We start from the raw sequence: 23,021 nt of genomic DNA on the forward strand, positions 1-23,021 counted from the left end.
CAGGAAACTGTTAATACATGCCTGACACATGAATGATGGATGCAGGGCAATGCCACAAGCTAATCTGACCTTCAGTCAGGTGAGCTAATAATGCAGTATATACTTTGTCTTTTGAAAGATTTCAGACTGCAAGTTCTGGAAAGTAATTAAAAAAACTAATACTAGAAGCTATGAAAAATCTCAAACAAAGTAAGATTGAAAATAAGCCTTTAATTGGATCAGAATCTGAATATAATTAACATTTCTCAAACAAAAACAATGAAACAAGCAAACTAGCAATTATACATGAAACCATGCAACAATAGTTCAAAAAACTATAAATCTTTACATTTTCTCTTTTGAAAAATTTAGAATTTTTTCTATTTCCAATTCTATTTTTCAAAAATATTTTGCTCATATATATAAAAACAAGAAATATAAGTTCAAGCAACTATAAAACCTTTCCATTGTTCAATTTTGCAAATAAATTTTGAATTGTATCCAATTTCCAATTTTATTTTTTAATATTTTCCATCTGTGGGATAACACAATAATTTCTGTACTGAATATCTGAATGCAATTTTGCAAGTGAGAAGAAATAGGAAATCCATTATCCTAATATTACAAACATTAACAGCAGCATAAATAATACAACAAATTTGTGTCAATTTGCCATCAACAAAATCATTCTTTTCTTCTTAATCTTCCAGCCCATAACAGTATTTTTCTTTTTGATTTCTCCTTGATATAATTAATAATGCTGAAATGTGGGCGTCTCTCCCTTGCAGTTTGTTTAGCGAGGTGTAGTGAATGATTCAGGATTGCAAATGACATTGGGCAAAATATCCCAAATAAAAATATTATGAAAAGACTGTACAAAATTGGCAAAAGAACATTTATTTCACAAATATCTGTCATGTTATACCAAACATGCAGAAGAGTAAGCAAGCCTGCTAAAACATCTCTGAAGTTCTCAGATTGTTTTCCAAAAGCTAACACTGCAGACAGCGTGAAAGACAGGAAATATACCATTGAGAAGATACAGAAGAAAAATAATTGCCCTTTTGCCTTGGAAAATACTTTCATAAAAATGGGAAATCTGCCAGTGCTCAGGAATTTCACAGATTTAATAATAAGCATAAACAGCAGAAATGCTACAGTATATTGTATGACTGAATCCCAAAATGCAATACAATACAGGTTGATGAACACTGTTTGACTAAAGCCTTTACTGGTGACAGATACTGTGCAAACAAGGTGTTGAATAAATAATACTGTCACGAGGTAGGACAGCAAAATATGTAGTATTTCAAATATGTTCCATGTGCTTGTAAGGTACTTTTTTGCTCCGAACTTTCTATATTTCATTATCTCTATCCTACTTAAAGCCACAGCAAAACAGAATATAGAAATTTCACATAATGTTATGAATACCTGATGAGCAGAAAGACGTATCAATTTAACAGTTTTTATCTGATGGAATGGAATCACTGTGCCAAAGCTGGAGAATTCAAACAGCAACACTATCAAGGTAAACATGTCAACATTTGGATTGTATAGTGAGAATTCAAAAAATACTCCTCTTGTCCTATTGTCTATCCAGACACTGTTTCTAATCTTTTCCACCTCTTGCCTTTGTTGCATCAGTTCTGATGACATCTCCAGCACAAATCCTCCACCGGAGTAACTACCCTGTGTACCCCAAAACTGTGGTGTATGCAGGTCTATGGAGGACTGATAGATCCAATTACTGGAAACTGGGGCTTTATTTTCAGCCAGGGGAATTAACCAGGTTCCATCATACTTTCCTTTGTCCTCTAAAGCTGAGTCATCTTTGGTGCATCCCGGGTGAGTGATGTTGTAGAAATAGGGCCTCATCACTGAGGAACATGAATCTGAAAACAGAAACAACATTTATTGCACAAAAATATTAAAAACTTCTTTACATCAAAAAATTTGGAAGAATTCAAACCCATCCCTGCTATAACATGATGTGCCACACTAAAAACATGATGTTTCACTCCTAAACTCCAATATCATTGAGTTTTGAAAAACACTATTTTCAGTAATCTTAGGAAGAAAAAAACTGCATCTAATTTAAGCATATATTTTTCCATCCAGTGTATTTTATGGACATAAACTTTGTGCATGTTTTAATTTAATGTCAATGTGGTTGTGATTTCACGAGTGTTTGCACATATGTATATGTGTATCGCGATGATATCTGACAATACCAAGTCCAACAATTTTTCTTTCTTTGAAAGTGTATTAAATGCTTTGAAGAAAACAGAAAAGTTATTTTCTTTCAATCAGATTTGAATTTCCAATCATTTTATATAGGCTAATGTAAAAAGATAACTTTTTATCAACTGGATGACCACATTTGTTGGTCACATGCACTGACTTCCCTTAGGATCTCAAAACATTGTTCTAGTCTCACCCCCCCACCAACTGTCTGGGAATATGGCAGGTATCCATTCACAATCTGACATATGTCACCTACATGTGTGAGCAATAACAGGCTCACTTGGGACTCTTCTTAACAAAGCCTTGTATATCAGTTTCATACATTCAATGTAGCAACTGCATGTTTAACTGTGCCTTGTAGGGGTTAGGTCTCCAAGAATTAATTTGAACAGAACATAGGACCTTGTCAATCCAATAAATATCTTCATTGTGGCTGTTACTTGTCACCATTTTAACTCATGAATCGTTCAACCTATCCTGATGCAGTCTGACATGATAACTGTTTTCTAAATGTTTAATTGGTTTCTAAGGGTTGCATCTCTTCAACATTATATTAAACAGAGTTATAGACCTTAGTGGTCAGTGTCGTGTTATAGGACACACCGTACTAATGGTATGGAAAAATGGGAACCAGCCTGGAAATGGGTGAACCTAAAATAGAGTATATATGGGTTTGGCTGACCAGGATTGGTTAATAATGTAAGTTATGTTGTAGGAAAAAGAATCTTTTGAGAGCTTATCCTGGTTGTAAGTGAAAAAAAAATAGAGACATTGTTTTATTGATGGAATTTCAGTCCTTTAACAGTCTTGAGTTTGGAACACTCATTACTAAAATTAGCACCTGACTCTTTGGTGCAGAATTGAAAGCACATGTTTCAAACACATGCAGGTCCAGAAAATGCCGAGGCTCATATCCTTTCCTCTACACAGAAGCTGACATCCAGGTCTCATCTATACTGATAAATTTAGGTTTGATCATGAGCACTCAAAAATTTTAAGTTATTGAATTTTTAATATCATGGTGTTTGCATAGGTTTACTATGGGAACTGAATTAGTACTATGAGTCCAGCATCACCAATGGAAATTGCTTGATGAGCTATGCAACATTTCCTGATGCAGTCTGGTGTCAGTATTTCACTTTTATCTGTTGCTGTTTGGTATGAAAATATTATCATATTATTTTCATATAGGACCAACTAGACATTGCACAACGTCTTTTAGTGTAAATTCAATGTTAATATGACCATCTGTTCAGGATGACAAATGACAAGATTTCAAGATACTGTCTGAAGGCACCATTAATATTTAGGACCATCTAGATATAAAAATTATTGCAGGGGAAACCCGATGTTGATAAAACCATCCATTTGGGAGAAGCAGAGATAACAAGATTTTGAAAATGGCAGACACAGTAGCCATTCTATACTGGATGTCAGATAACATCATTTTATTTAGGATCAAGTAGTCACCATAAGAAGTCTTACAGTAAAAACCCCATTTGGATACAACCATTCATTCTTGAGAAGTAGCTCAACCAAGATTTTCAAGAGGGTTGCTGTGGTGGTCATATTGGTCTGTCAGACTGGCACCTTTTTATGCAAGACCAACACAATCTTTGGGGAGTATTTGGATGAAAACCCCATATTGACCATCCATTCAGGATGAGTAGCCTTAAGATTTTCAAGATGACCACTGTGGATGTCTGAGGGCACCATTTTCATTCAGGACCAACTAGATCTTTGGATGAATGTATTTGTAAAATGTTGTGGCAATCCCTCCTAATAATTTAGGAAAACAAACTTGTGCTAACAGCTAGATGAAAGACCACTACACAAGTTCTCCTGGCCCACGACCAGTAGAGCTAAAATAACAGACCCTCAAAAAGACAAATGCTCTACTGACCAAAAAGAAGGAATTCAAGACCATTTCTTCCTTTTAAATGATGAGTTTTGAAACCATCTCTGGTAATGAAATTCTTTAGCAATAACAAGATTTTCAATTTAGCTGCTGTGGTGGCACCATTTTCATTTAAAACCAATAAGATCTCATTCACAAGTAAAAATGCATTTTTTTGTTGGAAAACCCCAGGTTGATATAACTTTCTGTTTTGGAGGACTTATGATAACAAGATATTCAAAGTGACTGCCTGGTTACCATACTGAATACCAGATTGGCACCATTTCCATTTAGGACCAACATATAATAAGTCTTTTGGTGAAAGCACAATATGTATATGACCAGCCACCTAGGAGAAGTAGCTATAACAAGAATTTCAAGATGGTTATTGTTGTGGCCATGTTGAAGTCTATCTGTAACATTTTCATTTATGCCCATTTAGACATCACATGAAGTTTTTCATTTAAAAACCTATTCATATATGACCTTTCATTAGAGAGTAGTAATAACAAGCTTCTTAAGCATTATATTCATTTAGGACCAGCTAGGCAACATTGTAAGAAGTTATTTGTAGAAACCTCATGCTGATACAACCATCCATTCAGGAGGAGTAGCGATAAAAAGATTCTCAAGATGATCACTGCATTAATCCTAATAGCAGACACTGGGCTGAGTGGTTAACACATTAACCCCTGGAGCTTTTTGTCATTTTCGCCTGAAAATCAAGTAGGATACACATTTTGAAAGCTATTTCTGAATAGACTCGAAAACACCAAAATCCCCGGTCATCTTTCAATAACATACTGCCTAGCTGTGTTAGAAATATCGTTTTTCATTGGCTATTTGACTCGAACATGAGCAGAAGGGTAAAAGTTGGAGTTCTTTTTTTTTGCTAAATGAAGCCATTATTTTTGTATGGAGACCACTCTTTATTCCAAATGCCCATCTTATCCTACTTTTTGCAAAGGCTCATCTGAATGTTTGCAGTTCATACTGGTTTGCCTAAGATCTGAGACCAAAAAGTCTAAAATCCAGACACAAAATCGGATTCTGACCAAGGGTCGAATTTTGGGTAGAAAATGGTCGGGTCCAAAGAATGAGTTTTTTTTTAATCTGTATTTTGTAGTGCAACTAGATATTCCAGATTATTTGGTTTTATTGTAGAGCTACATCTGTCTACCTTTCTATAATACCACCCTCTTTAGTGTATCATGCATGACCATGACGCTACAGAGCCTGGCAGTAGGCTACTACCTCCTGCCCCGTTAAGTCGTCGCTAGGGGTTAATGTGTTAAGGTTTTGACTTAGGACTGACTTCACATTAAATTAGGAAATGATGTCATCACAAGGACTAGAGGAAATTTAATTAGTCTTTGCAAATGATGACATAGTCTTGAGTTAGGATTACATTTTCTTTATGAATCTTTGCTTCTTGGAACATCTGACATAAGACAGATTTTAAATGCAGTGAATTTAACCCAGACTAGAATGATTTGTCCTTCAAATTCTCTTCAGACTGTTACCAATGCATACACATCCCAACATTCCCATGTTTCAATAAAAAATATAGAAACAATGCTCATGAGTAGTTCACAAAAAAAAGATGACCATAGATCTAACATGTTATCAAGTAAGTGTTGCAAATTTATATACCAACATGATAACGTTCAGGTTTTGAAGTATGGGTTGCTTTTTAATGCAGACCTTCTTTGGATACATGCACCATAGTATAGAATTAAGAAATAACAAGTCTTCTATGTACACAGACATACATTATCATGAAGTATCTGGCAAGTAATTATTACGAAAAAAAATTAACCATTCAGGAAAATATTTACTAGGCCAAACAAAATCTATGTGTGTTTCTACTAGTTGGCCAACTGTCCCCGTTTCTCACTGCTGACACTAGTACTTTTTTCTCCCATGGTAAAAAGAAATAAAAATCACACAGACACACACACACACACACACACACACACACACCTCACACACACACACACACACACACACACAAAATCAGACCTGCCAACCCTGACAAGTCCGTCTCAGTGAGGCAGTTAATTTTTTCAGTAAGATTCACCAGTTTTCAGTAAGTTGTAACAAAATATAAATAATTGCTAATGCAAAGCTGGAAAGCATAATTAAAAGTTTGACGCATCGGCGAAAAACATTATGTTCAGCTGAAAAGTTTGTAAAGTACGTGTAGACTTTATTTACCACTAGTACAGTTGCACTAACTCTAGTTCCAAACTCTATGCAGCTCAATGGCTTGCTGCTATCTCTCAACTTGACATAATTCTTGGAAATTCTTTTCCATTTCAGATGATGACAGCAATCATATCTCCCTCCACGAGACTTACTCAAATTGGCATGTCCAATAAACGTAATTGTGTCCTTTCCAGCTTTTATTCACAAGAATCTGACTACTCCTTTTCATTCTTCTCGTTGATTATTAAACACTTTTCTAGAAGCATATTTTCCCTTTTGTCTTAAACATGCATCGCTTTCTGGACACCATTTAAAAAAATTCTATAATCAACAGTTTGATCATGCAGAGACTTTGCATGAACAAATAGGTGCAGCTTAAAGTGTCTGGGGTGCTGCTGTAAAGTTAGCTTGGTTCCCTGACTAATTTACTACTTCTAAGATGAAACCTAGATCCAAATAAAACATGGATGAACCAATTATCTGGATTTTTTGGCAATGATCATTTTTCCATAGTTTTTGCTAGTATGCTGTAAGTCTGTATTTTAAGGGTAATTTTCGTAAGACTTATGGCAGAATCATAAGAGAAGGCAGGTCTGATATATATATATATATATATATATATATATATATATATATATATATATATATATATATATATATACACACACACACACACACACATGTACATGTATATAGAGTGTTAATAAAATAAAAAACAACAAAACAACAAAAAAACCCTGACCTGCCTACCCTGAATTTAAAACGAGTAAAACACATTATTTTTTCTGTTTGGACCTATAATAGGGTCAAATGAATATTCATTTCATATCCATTGAAAAACTTGAACATTCATTTCATATCCATTGAAAAACTCCATATCTAACCTTAACTGATGACTGAGTTGAACATACAAGAAACATATTCAGGTGACCATTTAAAATTTCTTGGCAGTATCATGGTGATCACAAACTTAAATGACCCAGTGCTGGTTTATTTTTCTGCTGAATTCTTTTACGTTATAGTCTATTGCACAAATCACCGTAGAAAGCAAATAGTTATACATCAACATTAAAGTTGATATCAGAGGTTATACTGATTTATTTCAAGGCAAATTTTTCATTGGCATGCTACCAATTAGAATAAATTCTCTAATAATTTGTCCCAAAGCTAAATCACTATATTAAATACTTCTTTAAAGGATGCTGAGGTAATTCAAAAATAAATGCTTGTGAATGTTGATTTGACATGAAATATTTCCTTAAAAAATTACTATTTTTTGTATCTAAAACTGATAAACTATTTTAAATTTCTATTAAATATCAAACGTTTGTGATGTGATTTGTAAGATGAAGAATAAAATCTTTATTTTGATACAAATAAAAAGACTTGCTGCCAGAAGTGTATCATCTGACATATTTTAAGTACATGTATATGTATCAGGATGCAACTGCAAAGAAATAAAGGGAGGCAACTACATTATGGCCAAAGGTAGCCAAACAGGAAAGTTGATCACTCCTTAATAAACAAATCAACTCTTCTACAGGCCATGGTGACTTAAAAAAATTGATGTAAACAGACCACATTGTTTCAGTTGGTACTTAATGAGATGTGTTACACTGTATATAGCTTTGATTGGTGCTGAAATACTTTTTGCAAGAAAAGAATTAAGTTCTTTTAGCTACATCTAATGATGATGACCTAAAAATTCACAGAGCCACAGATGCAGATATCATTCACAATAATGTGTGGAACTATAGGACCAAAGAAGATGTTGAATGGTTTCCTAACATATGCTAGCTACAAGGATTTGCTGTAATGGCAATGTGATAGTGATGGAAAACGGTGGCCAAAGTGACAAGGATGGGGAGGGGTGTATGTGCTAATAACAGAATGATATACAAACTTTGATTTATCCTGAGTTGCCGTAGCCTGGGGCTGCCAACTAGGTAGAAGCTGGATGTTTGTGTAGAACTGGACTCCTGTAAACTGTCAAGTGTGGGCAAAATAACCTTTTCAAAGTGCTGAAACATACTGTCCACATCTTTCACCTATGACAAGAAAACAGTAAATTATCAAGATCCCCCAGTACTAAAAATTCCAAAGACAAATATGTATTTCTTACTGTATTTAAACAAAATAAAATCCAGTACAATGATGACACATATAAAAAATAGTAATTTCAATAATTGCTTTGACTTATTAAGCAAGATATGCAAGTGCTCCTATCTTAGCTCATCTGGCTATCATGGGCCTAAACACAATAAGTAACAGCAAATGGTATCTTGATGCCAGGATGATGAAAATCCCCTACAATATAGTTTAAATGAAGAAACAAAGCTGCATATATCACTCAAGTCTCAACATGGTTATAACTTGATTAAATTCTGATCTTAAATCCAGATAAACAGCCAAGGGCAATACTAGTTTAGGCCCCCTCAACAGAACAGGATGTACATCACATACGAATAATTAATGCAGAAAGGCTGCAAATAATCAAACTACTAATTATTCCTTCATAAACATGAAAAACATCACAGTGACTCCCAACTAACTCTAACCAGAAATGTGTTCATGGAACATGGATTCTCCACTACAATACATGAAAACAGACTTAAACACAAAACTTAATCAAGGTGTGGCTGGTACTAAATGAGCTGTACTAAAGTTTGGACCATAAATGTTTACATTCATATGTATAGAAAATATTCAGCCTTCAAGCAGAGCACACTCAGATCACTTGCAAAAACAATGAATTCTCCTTAGCGGTCAGAAAAGTTGGTTCTTTATGATTTTTCATGGAAAAATTATCCTGGCCCAGACCATCACCTATAGATGGGGAAAAGCCATACCTAAATAATTCAGCAGTGATGACTTTATGTGATGGGTAATACTATATGCCGTACCACTGTCCTCATGAAGCACAGAGACATTTCATTGTAACAGCTATGTTGTGTACATAAGCTTTACTGAATATGATATACACATAAATAACATCCAGCCAAAATTTAGTTTAATAGTTTGTATTAATATCTAAAGCCATCCTTTGAAGATTGTCTCCAATCAGTATCCTGTCCACTTTTGATGTATCTACGATTACTTTAATAAATGTCAGGGCTGTTGAACTTAACTTATGCTATAAAAGAGTACTCCATTACAATAGTCAGACTCGTATATGTTGGTAAAATCATCACAACAACTACATTTCTCGGACATGATTTCAGTAATGTCTAGACTGCAAAGGACATATGAAAATGGTTACAGATTCTATGCATCAAAGATAAGAAATATAAATATCTGCTGACCTGCCTGGATTCAACAATATTTCAATAAATAAAATATATGACTGAAATATGAGCTGAATGTTCAGTTGCATCTTAAAATGGATAGGTCTGACAAATCCTGGTATGTTTTATCTTAATTTCATAACTATAAACAGGAGCACCCAAGTCACAGTTTGATTGGGATTTTTATGAACCTGTAAGTGCCTGAGAGGTCACATGAGATGGAACTTGGCACATGAAGAGTCAGAATAAGAGCATGATCAACATGGATGCATCAAAGAAACTCAGCATGATGGGATATGCATGAAGCTAATAAATTCTGCAGATGGGTGGGCATGTGATCTCTCAGGTGCTTAAAGGTTCATAAAATCCCAACCAAACTGTGACTTGTGTAAGTGTTATTTAGTTGTGAAATTTTATTTCCCCTATCAATATCTTGAGATCCCATAAGATTTCAGAGTTGAGTATCCAAGCAAACTCAGCACAAAATAAGAAAGCAAAATATGCATTAACAGTGCCAGATAATAATGTTTATAAGCATGACACATGCATTTTATGTATTTATCTGAAATTCTTAACACTGGAACCTTGCTAGCATAGTTCTGCTCAAGTCTAAACCATCCAATACATCAGTAATAAAACTTTCGAAAAGTGCAGTCTTTTCTCTGTAATAATGGCTATCTTCAAAAATCTTTTCCCAAGCATATCAGAGTTAAGGTCTACAATGCTACTCTATTTGACTAATGAAGACGAGGCATATCTAGCAGTATTAATGGAGCAATAACCTATAGCTAAATCAAAAAGTTATGTAAGAAAAAGTGGAACATCATTTACATTTGAATCAAGGGTATCAATCCTATCTTCTGAATACCTGGTCCTAAAAGACTGGAAAAAGGGGGGGAGGGGAGGGGGGAAACATGTATAAAATTAGACATGACCAAGTCATTGAGAAAGCCTCAATAGCAAAAGCATTTGGATCTGGTACATATATCACATATTTGATGATTCAGTGTATAGTGAAAAATGTCAATATGATAGTATCTAAATTCTGAATTTAATCTTGTTAAAGATAAACTTAATATCTGCTCTGTAATGTTATCAAAATTCCTATATAGGTTATCTGGTTCTAAATTATTCTTGTCAGGTAGGAGGATGGCAAACACACAACCAAATGTTTCTTGCAAAACACCAGACCCAAATATTAACTATCTGATCAACTATTCTCTTCCTATCTGCCCTTTTATTGATGTAGGTAACAGCTACAGTATCATCCATAAATATCCTAATGTGAACATTATATTGGTGTCCAATTTTGTGTACTACTCCATCACCCACTCCAGAAGTCTTTATTACATGAATTGCTAGTTTCATTTACATCTCTCCATCCCATTAGAAAAAACTTTCACTTTAATGCACAAAATCTAGGTTACAGTATAAATATGTTTAAGAGTGATCTGAACATCCTGGGTCAAATACATACTTTTATTTTTAGCAAGGCTGAGAAGAGAAACTAATGCATCCTAATTTCCTTTCTTTGGTTTCAGATATCTCTTTTTTTGCCATTTTTAAAAAGTTTATAGTAGAAAGGGATGTATTCAAGGCTAGATTCAATAGCAATCAATTTTGCTGTTAATGAAGTTCATTTCTAAACAGATTTCCCTATTTCTACAGATTTGTGCCTTCCACTCTACTGAACTATCTTGTTTGCAGAAGTAAGAAATCATACAAAACAGTTTGTGTGAGTTCAACAACAGATTTTGTGGGATGTATTGTAAATCCTAAACCATTCAATACTGTCACATTGTTTTTACAATCCTTGCAAGTTTCATGGTCCAAGAGTGACTCTGGGGTAAAAAAAAAGTTTTAGATGTATGTTGTTCATATCTGCCTCTTAGCAAAATGTTGTTGCCTTTATAAATGCAAATAATGCTATCATGGAAGTATCATGACTGGAAGAACTTGAAATTAAAATTGCTAAGACTAAAAACAAATTTAAGTCAAAGATGTTAATAAAACAGTTACCTTAGTACGTTACTTGAATTTGTTTCATATTTTCATTGGGACTATTACATTCTGGAGGCATGCTGAGCTTATTCTCAAACAAGAAATATCAGACTTATTGACAGCACAATTATTTCTGGAAGAAGTTTCTTTATAGTGACAAATGAAATGGGATAAAATCACTTAAAGGGTCACCAGCCATACTCTAACATTTTTCTTTTTACATCAGATTTGCATTACATGATTAAAAGTAGTTATGCTCACGCAAAAAGAATAAAAAATTATCAAGTGTAAAGAAGAAATAATAATTTAATTACTCGAAACAGAAGTATACAACACTGTTACTTCCCCTTAGCTATGATTTCCCATCTGTAGTGGAAGCCAACTGGAAATGACATACATTTATCCCCACAAGTTGAAGTACATGCTTCTTGTTGTCGAAAAAAAAAAAACTATAGCTAGGAAACATTTAAATGAAACTACTGAAAACTAATTTACTGTTCAGCCTTATATGATGTGTGTGCACAATGCACTAGATTGTGTCTCTTTCAACATTGTTCCAATATTTAAATTTATTTTCAAAATTCCTGTTAACACAGGTAAAATAATAATGCTAAATAAAGAGTTTGATCAAAGTCTACCTTCTGCACATTCAAAAAGTATTATGAATATTTTAAATATTAATATTTTACATTTGCAGTAACATTACTGTACTGTAATCTTTGCTGTAGTATTATTTATTTTTGTTGGCTCAATTTTCATGGTTTTGTAAAAAAAAGGCATTTTCTTGGGTACTTAAACTCGTGGTTTTGTCTGTCACAATTTGCATATTAGTAGGTAATTCATTTCATGGTTTGACCTCTACAAATACTCAAAATAAAGAATACAAAAGAATAAAACTATGCTGATGCAAACAGCAGTTATTTTAATGTTTAAAACGATTCTACCACCTGTATGAGCACAAAAAAAATTGAAGACCTGGCAAGTTCAATACTTACACCGTGTTTTCAACCAAGTGAATAACATCAGTCGAAGCTGATGCAGCCAACAACACAAAACAATACTTCCACCCTATGAGCACAAATGAAACACCTGTCAAAATTAATCACTTTTGCCATGTTTTCGTGCTCCACATCAAAAAGGAAGCCAACCTAGCCAACAACACTAGGCCAAATGGTTATTATAGTACATATGAATGATCTCTTACTTAAACCTCTGTACATCAGATTGCACCATCAGTACTTTCTAATGATCATAGCATTAAAATAGTGGCCTAAGAGTGGTAAAATTCAATTTAGATCCCACCCCCCAATGGATAATTGCAGCTCATGAGATGAGTGAAAGACCTGGCCTAATTATTAGTGGTTTTGAGAAAGCTTGGCTTGTTTAATTCAGCAATTTGGGGACTATTTATCTGAGAAGCATTTGTGAGTACCATGAGACTTGACTGACACGATGCTGATACAGTGGTTTTGTCCAAAAATATGTGACGTGTGAGTTTTAATATTCTGATGCAATTAGTGTATATAAATAGTGTTTCATTAATAATAGTGTTTCAAGAAATAGTTAAAGTATTTTACAGGAGTGTTGTTCTTTTGGATTAAAAATGCATGGATAAAATGAAATGTGCTTTCAGAAGGATTTAGAAGTTTCAACAACAGTTGAACTCGAATGAAGGACTGATTTGAATAAGTATTAAATTTAATTTTCACATACTGTCATTTTGTATTATTTTTTTCTTTCTTTTTCAGTATTACTAATGTTTGAATAACTTATGCTTTTTCTCTATTGTCTCTCTATCATTAATTACCTGACATATCGATTTAAGCCAGTGAGTGTAAAATTATGGCTATCGAATACCTTATTGAACGTGTGCATTGAACAATACAAAATGATTTATAATTCTTGTTTCAAAAGGCTAAAATAAAAAAATAAAACAAACACATGTAAAAGCCAATATTTAATTACCAGATTACAGTATTGGTCTTGATTTATTAAATACTAGTAACTGCGTAGCTCTAGGAGTGAAACACTGTAAGAAAATGGGGGGAGGGGGTCATCATACTATGTGGATCGTTTTTCATTGAGACTTTAAATTTGTGGTTTGTGGCAACAATGAAAACCACAAAAATTGGTCCCCCATGAAAACTGATGATACTACAGTATTTGATATATTTTACTTGTGCTCCTTCTATCCCTCTTCTCATATGCAACATAGAGCTTTCAATGGGTTTTAGGAGGTCCAAACTTCTTGGGTGATGAAGGGATTTTTTTCTTATATTTGACAGTCTCTGGGAAAATTGTAGGCACTGCTGTCTTTAACAAATTCAATTTCATTTGTACACCAACGGATTTCATCGCTGAAGGAGGGTGTAAAAAGCAACTGTCCTCAAAATGCTGCATGCACAATTGGGATATTGCTGTTGGCATAAATGTTACTTTCCCATCCCTCAGCCTATTCGATCCCACAGCTTCAATCCACGTTTTTTTCTTCAGGTAAACAGGGTCTTTCAGAGAAAAAAAAAAAAGAACCCATTTGTCCCATCATCACTCTTCTGGTTAGATCAATATGTAACACAGTTTACCATATTTGCTGTACAAAAGCACAATCATAAGATATATCACAGATATTTACATGGGGAATTAAACACATGAATGAATAGAAGGAATAAATGTATGTCATATCCGTTTCTGGCATGTGGAAACTACCGATTGTGTATGGAAATTGCTAATAAATTTTTCATCTAAAAAAGTAGATTTGTAAGTCTAATTAAACATTTTTTTGGTGTGAATACATAACAATTTTTTTTTTATGACTATACTGATATCACACATTTGTACAATATAGGGCAATTTTAGGACAATTAATTAATTAGTTGGATCATCTTTATCTCGTGTATGTGTGTGTGTGTGATTTAGATTTTTAACACAGCTTTAACAATTTTTCAATCATATCGCTATGATAAAAACTGTTCTATCAAGACATCATGTGGACAAATTAATCAAATACAGCTATTAATGAGTGCATCACAAAGATCCACCTCACTACCATTTGCTTTGCAGGACCTTAAAAAACAAAATTTGTGGAAAACCCAGGTCAGGATGTGTATGTGTGTGTGTGTGATTAGGATTTTTAATGTAGCTTTAACAATTTTTCAGTCATATCGCTACGATGTCTACAGTGTGGCAGTTTATAGTGATGTCTAGCACTGGGACATCATGCCGCAGACATGTAGCATGATGTCCCACCCAGTCACATGATCCTGACACTAGGCTGACAAGTCCTAACACTAACCTCTTAATGCTGAGCACCTAGTGAGTCAGCTGCTAGTACCATTTTTATAAGTCTTTCGTATGACTCAGTCGGGGGTTGAAACCCATGACCTCCTGCATTAGAGGCTAACGCTCTAACCACTAGGCCATGCATCATGTTGAAGGCAACACACTTGCCTTGTTCATTTTAGCTGTGCTGCTTTTGATGCATTAAATCTCTTTTGTTTGGGTGGGATTTTGCACCTATTCTGTATGAAACCTGCAATGGTATGTCATGGTTGAAACACTGTGACTGGTATGTCTATTCTTAGTCCCCTAGGATTTAAACTTAAACAACAAATATGTTGGAGGTGGATGAGAGAAACACTCTCATTACTAGGCATTGTCAATGAATTAAACTCTACCTTGTTGAAATCTTTATGCTCATCAGTAGACTTGATGAGTATCTGCTCCACTGTTTTAGTGCAAGCAAATGAATCTTGTATCTTCCAGTTGGCATGTGCAAAAATGAGAACTACTGCTAAAAAAAGGACATAATGCACAATGTCTTTTAGGGCTGAGTTTATCATCCACTGTAACTCGAACTTCTTCCTAATATGTGCAAGGAGTGTCCCACTTGGAGGGATGAATTTAGGTTTGATGTACTTTATTTTCCTTGCATCTGCTTCATGCACATATTCTTCATCTGTCTCTGAATTAAAAAAAAAAGATTTTTGCTGGTAAAACACATATTCCATCACATAGATGGAGACAAAATAAGTCAGTCACAATAATTAAAAAATTTGAGAATAACTGGAAATATATTATAATTAAATAAAAATCAAATCAGGTCATCTACACAAGTATACAAACAAGCATACCAAAGGACTATACTGAACAAGGGCCATTTTCTGCACCCTTTCCAAATATCCTTATATTATGTATACTGTACATATGAGGTGGTTAACATTTATTTCTGACATCAGTTTTGTGTTCAAGTGTCTGTTGCAATGGTTACAGGGTGTCAAAACACTATCAAAAAAGACATGAAAAGTAGTCATCTTTTCCATTTACTTCTCATAGATATTGCTTTATCATGAACTATTGACTCAGTCCCAAATTTGCATTATATATTTTTTTATTATTTTAAGGGTTAAAAAAACTATACATAAAGTTTGGTTTCTAAAACTATTCTAAAATGGTCCATCATAGACAAAAATAGAATATCAAACTTATACATCAACTGAAAAATGTTTCTAAAAAAGATATCCATTTGGTCAAAGTATTCCTTTTTATGATATCATTTTTGGAGTGTTATTTTAAAAATTTCTTATGTAAATTACATTTTCTCCAAATGTTACTTTGTTTATTACTTCATAAACAGGTACAAATGAAGAAGAAAAAGTATAAACATAATTAGCATGCCACATAATCGCAGTGACCAAGACAGCTGTAGCCCATCCAAAAATGATATCATAAAGAAGGAAACCTTTGACCAAATGGATGTCTACGGCCTCAAGGGAGATTAGACACCCTCTTTAAATAAAGTCATTGTATTTTGTTTACCTTTCTGTAATAAAATCTACAATAAAATATTGCATCTGTCACATCCTGATATGAAAAACAGTCACTATGATATTCAATGTCGGCATTAGCACATGGTTGCATAGTTGTTATTTACATGCTTCAAGTACATGTACTTAAATTGGCCATGATTTTGGTCAGTCTGTTCCCATCTCATTGAGGCTACCAAGGGGATGGGGCTATTCACAGGGAAATAAAACCTGTCAACAAGTTGGTTTAAACAGTACATGTATTTAGTTACAGAAATCATCATGAAAAGTACATAAAAGAGAACATGAGATATGTGGCTGATATGATTAATGAAGGCATAATTATGTATACATTGATACATTCTAAATAAAGTTAAAAAGGAATCTGTCACATCATAATAAACTTGTTTTAATCACCGATCACTTTGGAAAATGCAAGAATCAATCAGAATTCATTGCTTTTGTTTAAGTTGCCAACTTTATAGGACCAAACAAAAGCTTGGTTTTTATTTATCCGACAGCAACATTAAATCCTGTTAGCAAGATCAACTAACTGTTGAATAAAGTACAGGTCGGAACTGGCCGCTTGCTGACATAAATGGTTAGGTGAGAAAATTAAATCCTGTTGGCAAGATCAACTTTCAATATTCTTCCATTTTATTAAATTGTCATATTTAGACAATTTCTGAGTTTAAAACATTTTATATACATGTACAGATGGATAGACGGATGAATACCAAGACAATACAATAATATGATATGCCTGATATAAGACAGGTATAAAACCATCTGGTACTATTAAGATTCTAAAAACATCCTTTGTGTGCAACTAAACATTGTGTGTGTATGTGTGTGATTTTGGATTTTTAACGTCGTTTTAAAAAATTGTTTTTAGTGATACTGCTATGATGTTTGCAGTGTGCCAGTTTATAGTGATGTTTAGCACTGGGGCATCATGCCGCATGATGTCCCACTCACATTATTCTCACACCAGGCTGACCAGTCTGCACAGTAACCTCTTAATGCTGAGTGCCAAGCGAAGCAGCTGCTAGTGCCATTTTTTATGTTACTGGTATGACTTGGCCAGGGTTTGAACCCGTGACCTCCCACATCTGAGGCGGATGTTCTAGCCAGTAGGCCACTGGAATGGTAATTAAACATTAGAAAGCACTATCCTTTAAAAGTAGTTAAATTACACATAGCTATAAACCCATTAAAATGTACAAGATACATATTCTCTATGCTTATTGTAACACTTGTACAAAGTAAATTTTGATACAGACTGTGAAGAGGTGATCCACATGCATTTTGTCCTATGTTTCTCAGGCTACTTTAGTTCTGCTTGTACCAATAGTCACAAGACCTAAACTTACAATGTTTTCTCTCACCAAGCAATGTACCATTATTTCCTAATGCTAACTACAGATTTAAAATTACCCTGATGTGTAGTGAGCCTATATTTCTCTAGATGCACTGGCTTCTTCAGGTACACTGTGTGGATGAGAACAAGAATGAGGACCTTCAAAGGTTCCACAACCAATGCACTGTGTGCAAGTGAGACCAAGATGGACCAAATCCAATCGCCACTGTTGGCTAGGCTAAACATCAAACCAAAATGGAGTACCAAACAAGTAGTAGCCAGTGAGGTCCCAAATGAAAGCAGCCAGCCTAAGTACATCCATCGAGACCTGTTAAAAAATGTGAACAATGTAATGGCGTAATTATAAAACAAAACCTCTTTAGCACCTGTATTACCATTATTTCTTGCTCCTTAATTACCAATGTACTTAAATGGCACCTCATTTAAAAAGAAGTACTTGTTTTCTTGCAAAAACTTCTCATAAAGACACGCAAAAGTGTATGTACAATTGTTGTACTTAGCAATATTTTTCATGAAGAGAAACATTTTTATATCCAGCACTATATATTCTGATGCATAAATGTGTATAAATTATGCTCTAAGGAACTGACACTCTAGTGGATGAAAGAATTTCCAGGAATCCAAGACTTCTTTCCATTGTGAAGTGTTCATCAAATCAGCACTAACATTCCTGAGAAGAAAATAAACAAAGTTTTCAAGATGATCACTGTGGCTGCCATTTTGGATGCAAAATCAGCACTATTTTCATTTAAAACCAACTACCCGGTAGACAACACAAAAAGTCTTCAAGTGAAAACTCCATGCTGATATGACTTTCAATTTAAGAGGACTGATAACATTATTTTCGAGATGGTGGCCATTCTGGTTGTCAGATCAGCACCATTTTCATTTGGTTTCAACTAAGTATCATAAAAAATATTTAGTGAAACACAATGTCAATATACTGTTCTGTTTCAGGCATAAGAGAGGTAACAAGATTTTCAAGCTGGCTGTTGTGGTGGCCATTTTTATGTCAGATTAGTACCAGTTCTATTTATGTCCAATTCGACATCAAATGTCTTTTGGTTAAAATTTAGGTCAATATAACTGTCCATCCAGGAGGAGTTTTGATAACAAGATTATCAAGATGGCTGCTGTAACGATCATATAAAATGTATAATCAGCACAGTTTTCATTCAGGACTAAACAGTGAATATAAGAAGTTTTATTTAGTGCAAATCCCATGTTGATATGACAATCTCTTCAGGAGGAGTAGCAATATGAAATAGATTTACAAGATGGCTGAAAATCTTGCCTATTCAATATTCATTGGACTGGATATAAATATAGTGTCCCAGCAGCACCATTTTCATTTAGTACCAACTAAATCTTGGCATAAATGTGCATGTGTAAAGTTTGATGGCAATCATCCAAGCTGTTTAGGAACAGTGATTATAACAAATTAGTGATAATAGGCTGATGGACAGTGAACAACAGGCCAGCCCATAAGCTGTTCTCATCTATGATAGTTGAAGCAACAAAAAAAAACGTGATCTATATGAATAACACTGTGTAAACCATGAACACCAATGACAGCTTCCTGTTTGCAGGCAAAACACTTTGCTTTTAGTGAACCAGACAAAGCAGATAATATGGCTTTAGGGAATAATACTGATTCTGATTAAAAGGGATGCAGAAAGAAATGTGTCTGGAAATTAAAATTCAAAACAACAAGCAAGAAGGTTATGGTTTAATCTGTATTGATGGAAGACTCTGGCACTGTAAGAACACAGTCAGATAAAAATACTATGGTAAACAAGAGGTTCAGGTGGATGTGACATTGCTCACTCAGCTGATATTGGTTTTACAAGCCAAACGCTAGAGCAACTGACCAAGAAATCTGTTACCAGGATATTTTCCATTAGTTAAAGTTTGTTGAGTGATCTTTTTTTAAAGCACTTTTTCACAGATTATATTTCTCTTTTACTTCAAATCACTGCCATATATGAATACATATATGCAACAATTTTACATATTTGAAAAACTTTTATACCATAGAGCTTTCTGTAAAAAGATTTAAAATTCTGTTGAGTGATATTGAAAATTGTTCAAAGATTTTTCTGCTATATTTTGTAAGAACTTATGCAAAATTACATGTCAGTTTCATATACTTTATATAATTGTGAAAGACCCTGATGCCAGAATGCTTCTGTCAAATCGGCTTAAAAGTTAAGTTGTTTTTCACATTGTGTAAATTGTAAAGGGTCATGTGTTGTAGCAGATATGCCACTGTATCTGCAAAACTTGAAAGACCTTGATGCCAGAATTATCTGTATTAAATCTGCTTGAGATTTTTTGGGCAGTTTTGAAAAAAAATAATAAAACATCCATATCTGAATGTGGATTGAACAATCATTTGTATTTTAAAAAAATAAAAAAAAAACTGAAATAATTTTATACCAGTACACCTATCCATCAGCTGATTTTCGTGCTGTTTTGAGAAGTCATTTAAAGGGTTTTCTAATGGCAGTCATATCAGAATTGGGATAGGCATTTGTAAAAAAAGTCATTGAAATATAAACTTACAAGAATTGATGAAGTCATCTGTATCACCATCATCACAAGCCATGGGTGACAGTACATTATGCTTTTACCAACAGTTGCTGTTTATATGAGATTTCCTTGCTTCTTAAGTACACATAAACAAAGGTATACTGTGAATAAGACAATGTAATGAAAGTGCCCATTTTATTGACCACTAAGTGACTCTTGTTTATAAGAGAAACTTTGATCTACTTATTGAAACAGTGTGAAAGGTCATGTCTAGTCACAATGGTGAAACATTGTGCTTGCAGTGATTGGTTAAACAGGTTTATGTATTTTCATGAAAACAACAAAACATCAGCACAGGAAGCCAAAGGTTATAAGGAGCATTGTGGATTGTTACCCGTGGCTTGTGATGATGCTAAATCTGCAGCCTCTGAAATATGACAATGAAGCCAGGAATTTCTCAATAGCAAAAGGGATTACAGATTTAGATATATTAGGACAGAACTTTTAAGTAAAAGTATTAGGATTGAAATTTATTCTAAATTGTATTAAAAGTAATTGTTCATTAATTTATATAGAAAATAATTTTCCACTAAAATATATGGAGATAAAATTTATATATCTGTATAATATAACTGTATGCTATTTTATAAAGATCGCACTTTACAAGCAGGTGCAGAAACCCATATAAAAAATACAATACATTTCACTCGTAACTGAATGTCAACAATTATCAGCACAAAATACATTCTGCTCGTAACTAAAAATCAACAATTGTCAGCACAATATACATTTCACTTGTATCTAAATGTCATCAAGTTAGATTTGGGGGAAGCTGCAGAACATACAAATTATTATATCAATATTGGATTTGTTGCACAGATGGTTCACACAATCTCCATGGAAAAGTTCAAAGGGGCATGTTCTCACTAAGACTGAGCCAACGAAAAAATAAATAGCGAATCAGGCTTATGAAGAATTAATTCGTTGCTCCAGTCAGAACAGCTCTGTCTTTTCCTTACAGCGATTCCGTACCTCATTCCCCAAGATGTAGTGTTATCTTCATGGTTATTGGTGACACCCTTGTTAGAGAGCCTGCATTACTTCTTTTCTCTCTCTCTCTCTCTAACCATGGGTAAAGACATTTCTTAACTTATGAGTAATCCCTTCTCACAGCAAGAGATGAGAAGAAGGTTATGATGCAAACCATATCATAACAGATATATTACCAAGCAGTGAACTGATATTTTTAATAATTTTGATGATTTTCTCCATAAGAAAAGTATGAATGATAGATAGTCACATGAGGGGACTAATGGCCAAAAATGTAAAAAGATTTACAATGAGAGAAAAAAAAAAATCAAATTTACACTGAAAATATTTTACTGAAGAGTTGTGAACATCAAAAGGCACATCTTTAGCACTAGTCTAATAAGTGTATCATAAAAGGTTTAGGAAATTTGCCCCAGAAAGGAAATTTTCAGAGTAAATTTTATTTCTCTGAGAATACTGTCATCACATGAATATTACGATAAAATCCACTACCTCTTGAATCCAACTTGCCAAATTAACTTCTCTGGCCACTGATAGGAGGACACATGTATCTTGAGTGAAACATCAGGGATGCTTACATTGTGCAGAGAGCTGTGCAGGTGCTTTTTAATGTGATCAGGCAAATATTCTATGAGAAATATTTTGCAATAAAATATCCTTTCTCTATCATGATCAAATACATTACATTATCACATTAACATAGATCTTGAAGACAGATGCTGGAGAAGGTTGACTGTACTTGCCAGCTAATGGATGTGTCAGATCAAAATGTGAAGTTTGAATGTGTGGCTTGCAGAGATTGTTTGAGTATGAATATAAATATGCCTGCCACATTATATTTGTCTACCTGAAGTAGTCAAGAGTACAACAAATGGTACATCATGTACTTGACCCATGCTTTGACAGTCACTAGGTAAGCACCAGTAGGGCATAGTTTACTGGAAAATATTGTCCAACAGGTCTTGCTTAGAAGGTAATTGGTTCTGAACTGACCTTGCTATGAAGAATCCATTATTTTCTTATCAAAATTACCATGACAGTGACCTATGACACTCAAAACTACACGTTTCTTCAATACCTTAAGTGCAAGCCATCCACAATGTTTAGTCAAGAAACTTACAATGAAACAAAAGTTATTCTGCAAGAGCCTCTTTTGTCTTTGTGACCTTCAAATTAATAGGGTTTTTTCCTATTCAACATGCATGTCATCTATAAATTCTGGTGAAGAATCAAAATTTTGTGCAGAAATAAATTATTTTTTTTACAGTAACCTTGACCTTTGACTTCTGGGCCACTAAATTCATAGACTTTATTGTCAGTCCAAGTGCAAGCCATCCACATAAGTTTTGTTCAGACACACAAATATGCTTTTTTTTTTACTTGTCTCAAGTTTAAGCTATCCACCAAACTTAGACCAGATCTGTGATGTTGAAATAATGTTACAATGTAATACCTGGTTTACTGAGTGGTCTAAGCTGCTTGCTCACTGACACCTGCCTCCTCTGCCTGTGTGGGTTATAATCTTGACTTGGCCAGAATGGATATGTGAGAAAGCTTACCAGTAGCTTCCTGTGGGTTTGTGGTTCTTCTCAGGGTTTTCCTAGGCGCTTCCTCCATCATATACAATGGCTGCCACTTGC

General features: G+C 34.1%; 1 protein-coding gene across 1 annotated transcript in view; it reads right to left on the minus strand.

The window, feature by feature from the left end:
* Window positions 1–213: 213 nt before the first annotated feature.
* The window catches only part of LOC149803001 (uncharacterized), a 326,500-nt gene continuing 303,692 nt past the window's right edge, over window positions 214–23,021 (minus strand). The window contains exons 44-47 of the mRNA XM_089953863.1: window positions 17,856–18,106; window positions 15,291–15,577; window positions 8,235–8,379; window positions 214–1,874 (exon numbers count right to left, since the gene is read on the minus strand). Coding sequence (XP_089809989.1) covers window positions 664–1,874; window positions 8,235–8,379; window positions 15,291–15,577; window positions 17,856–18,106 — 1,894 coding nt within the window. The 3' untranslated portion in view covers window positions 214–663. The remainder of the gene's footprint in view (window positions 1,875–8,234; window positions 8,380–15,290; window positions 15,578–17,855; window positions 18,107–23,021) is intronic.

Source organism: Sinohyriopsis cumingii, chromosome 3 (genome assembly GCF_028554795.1).
Source record: "Sinohyriopsis cumingii isolate HCF-2022 chromosome 3, ASM2855479v2, whole genome shotgun sequence".
NCBI lineage: Eukaryota > Metazoa > Mollusca > Bivalvia > Unionida > Unionidae > Sinohyriopsis > Sinohyriopsis cumingii.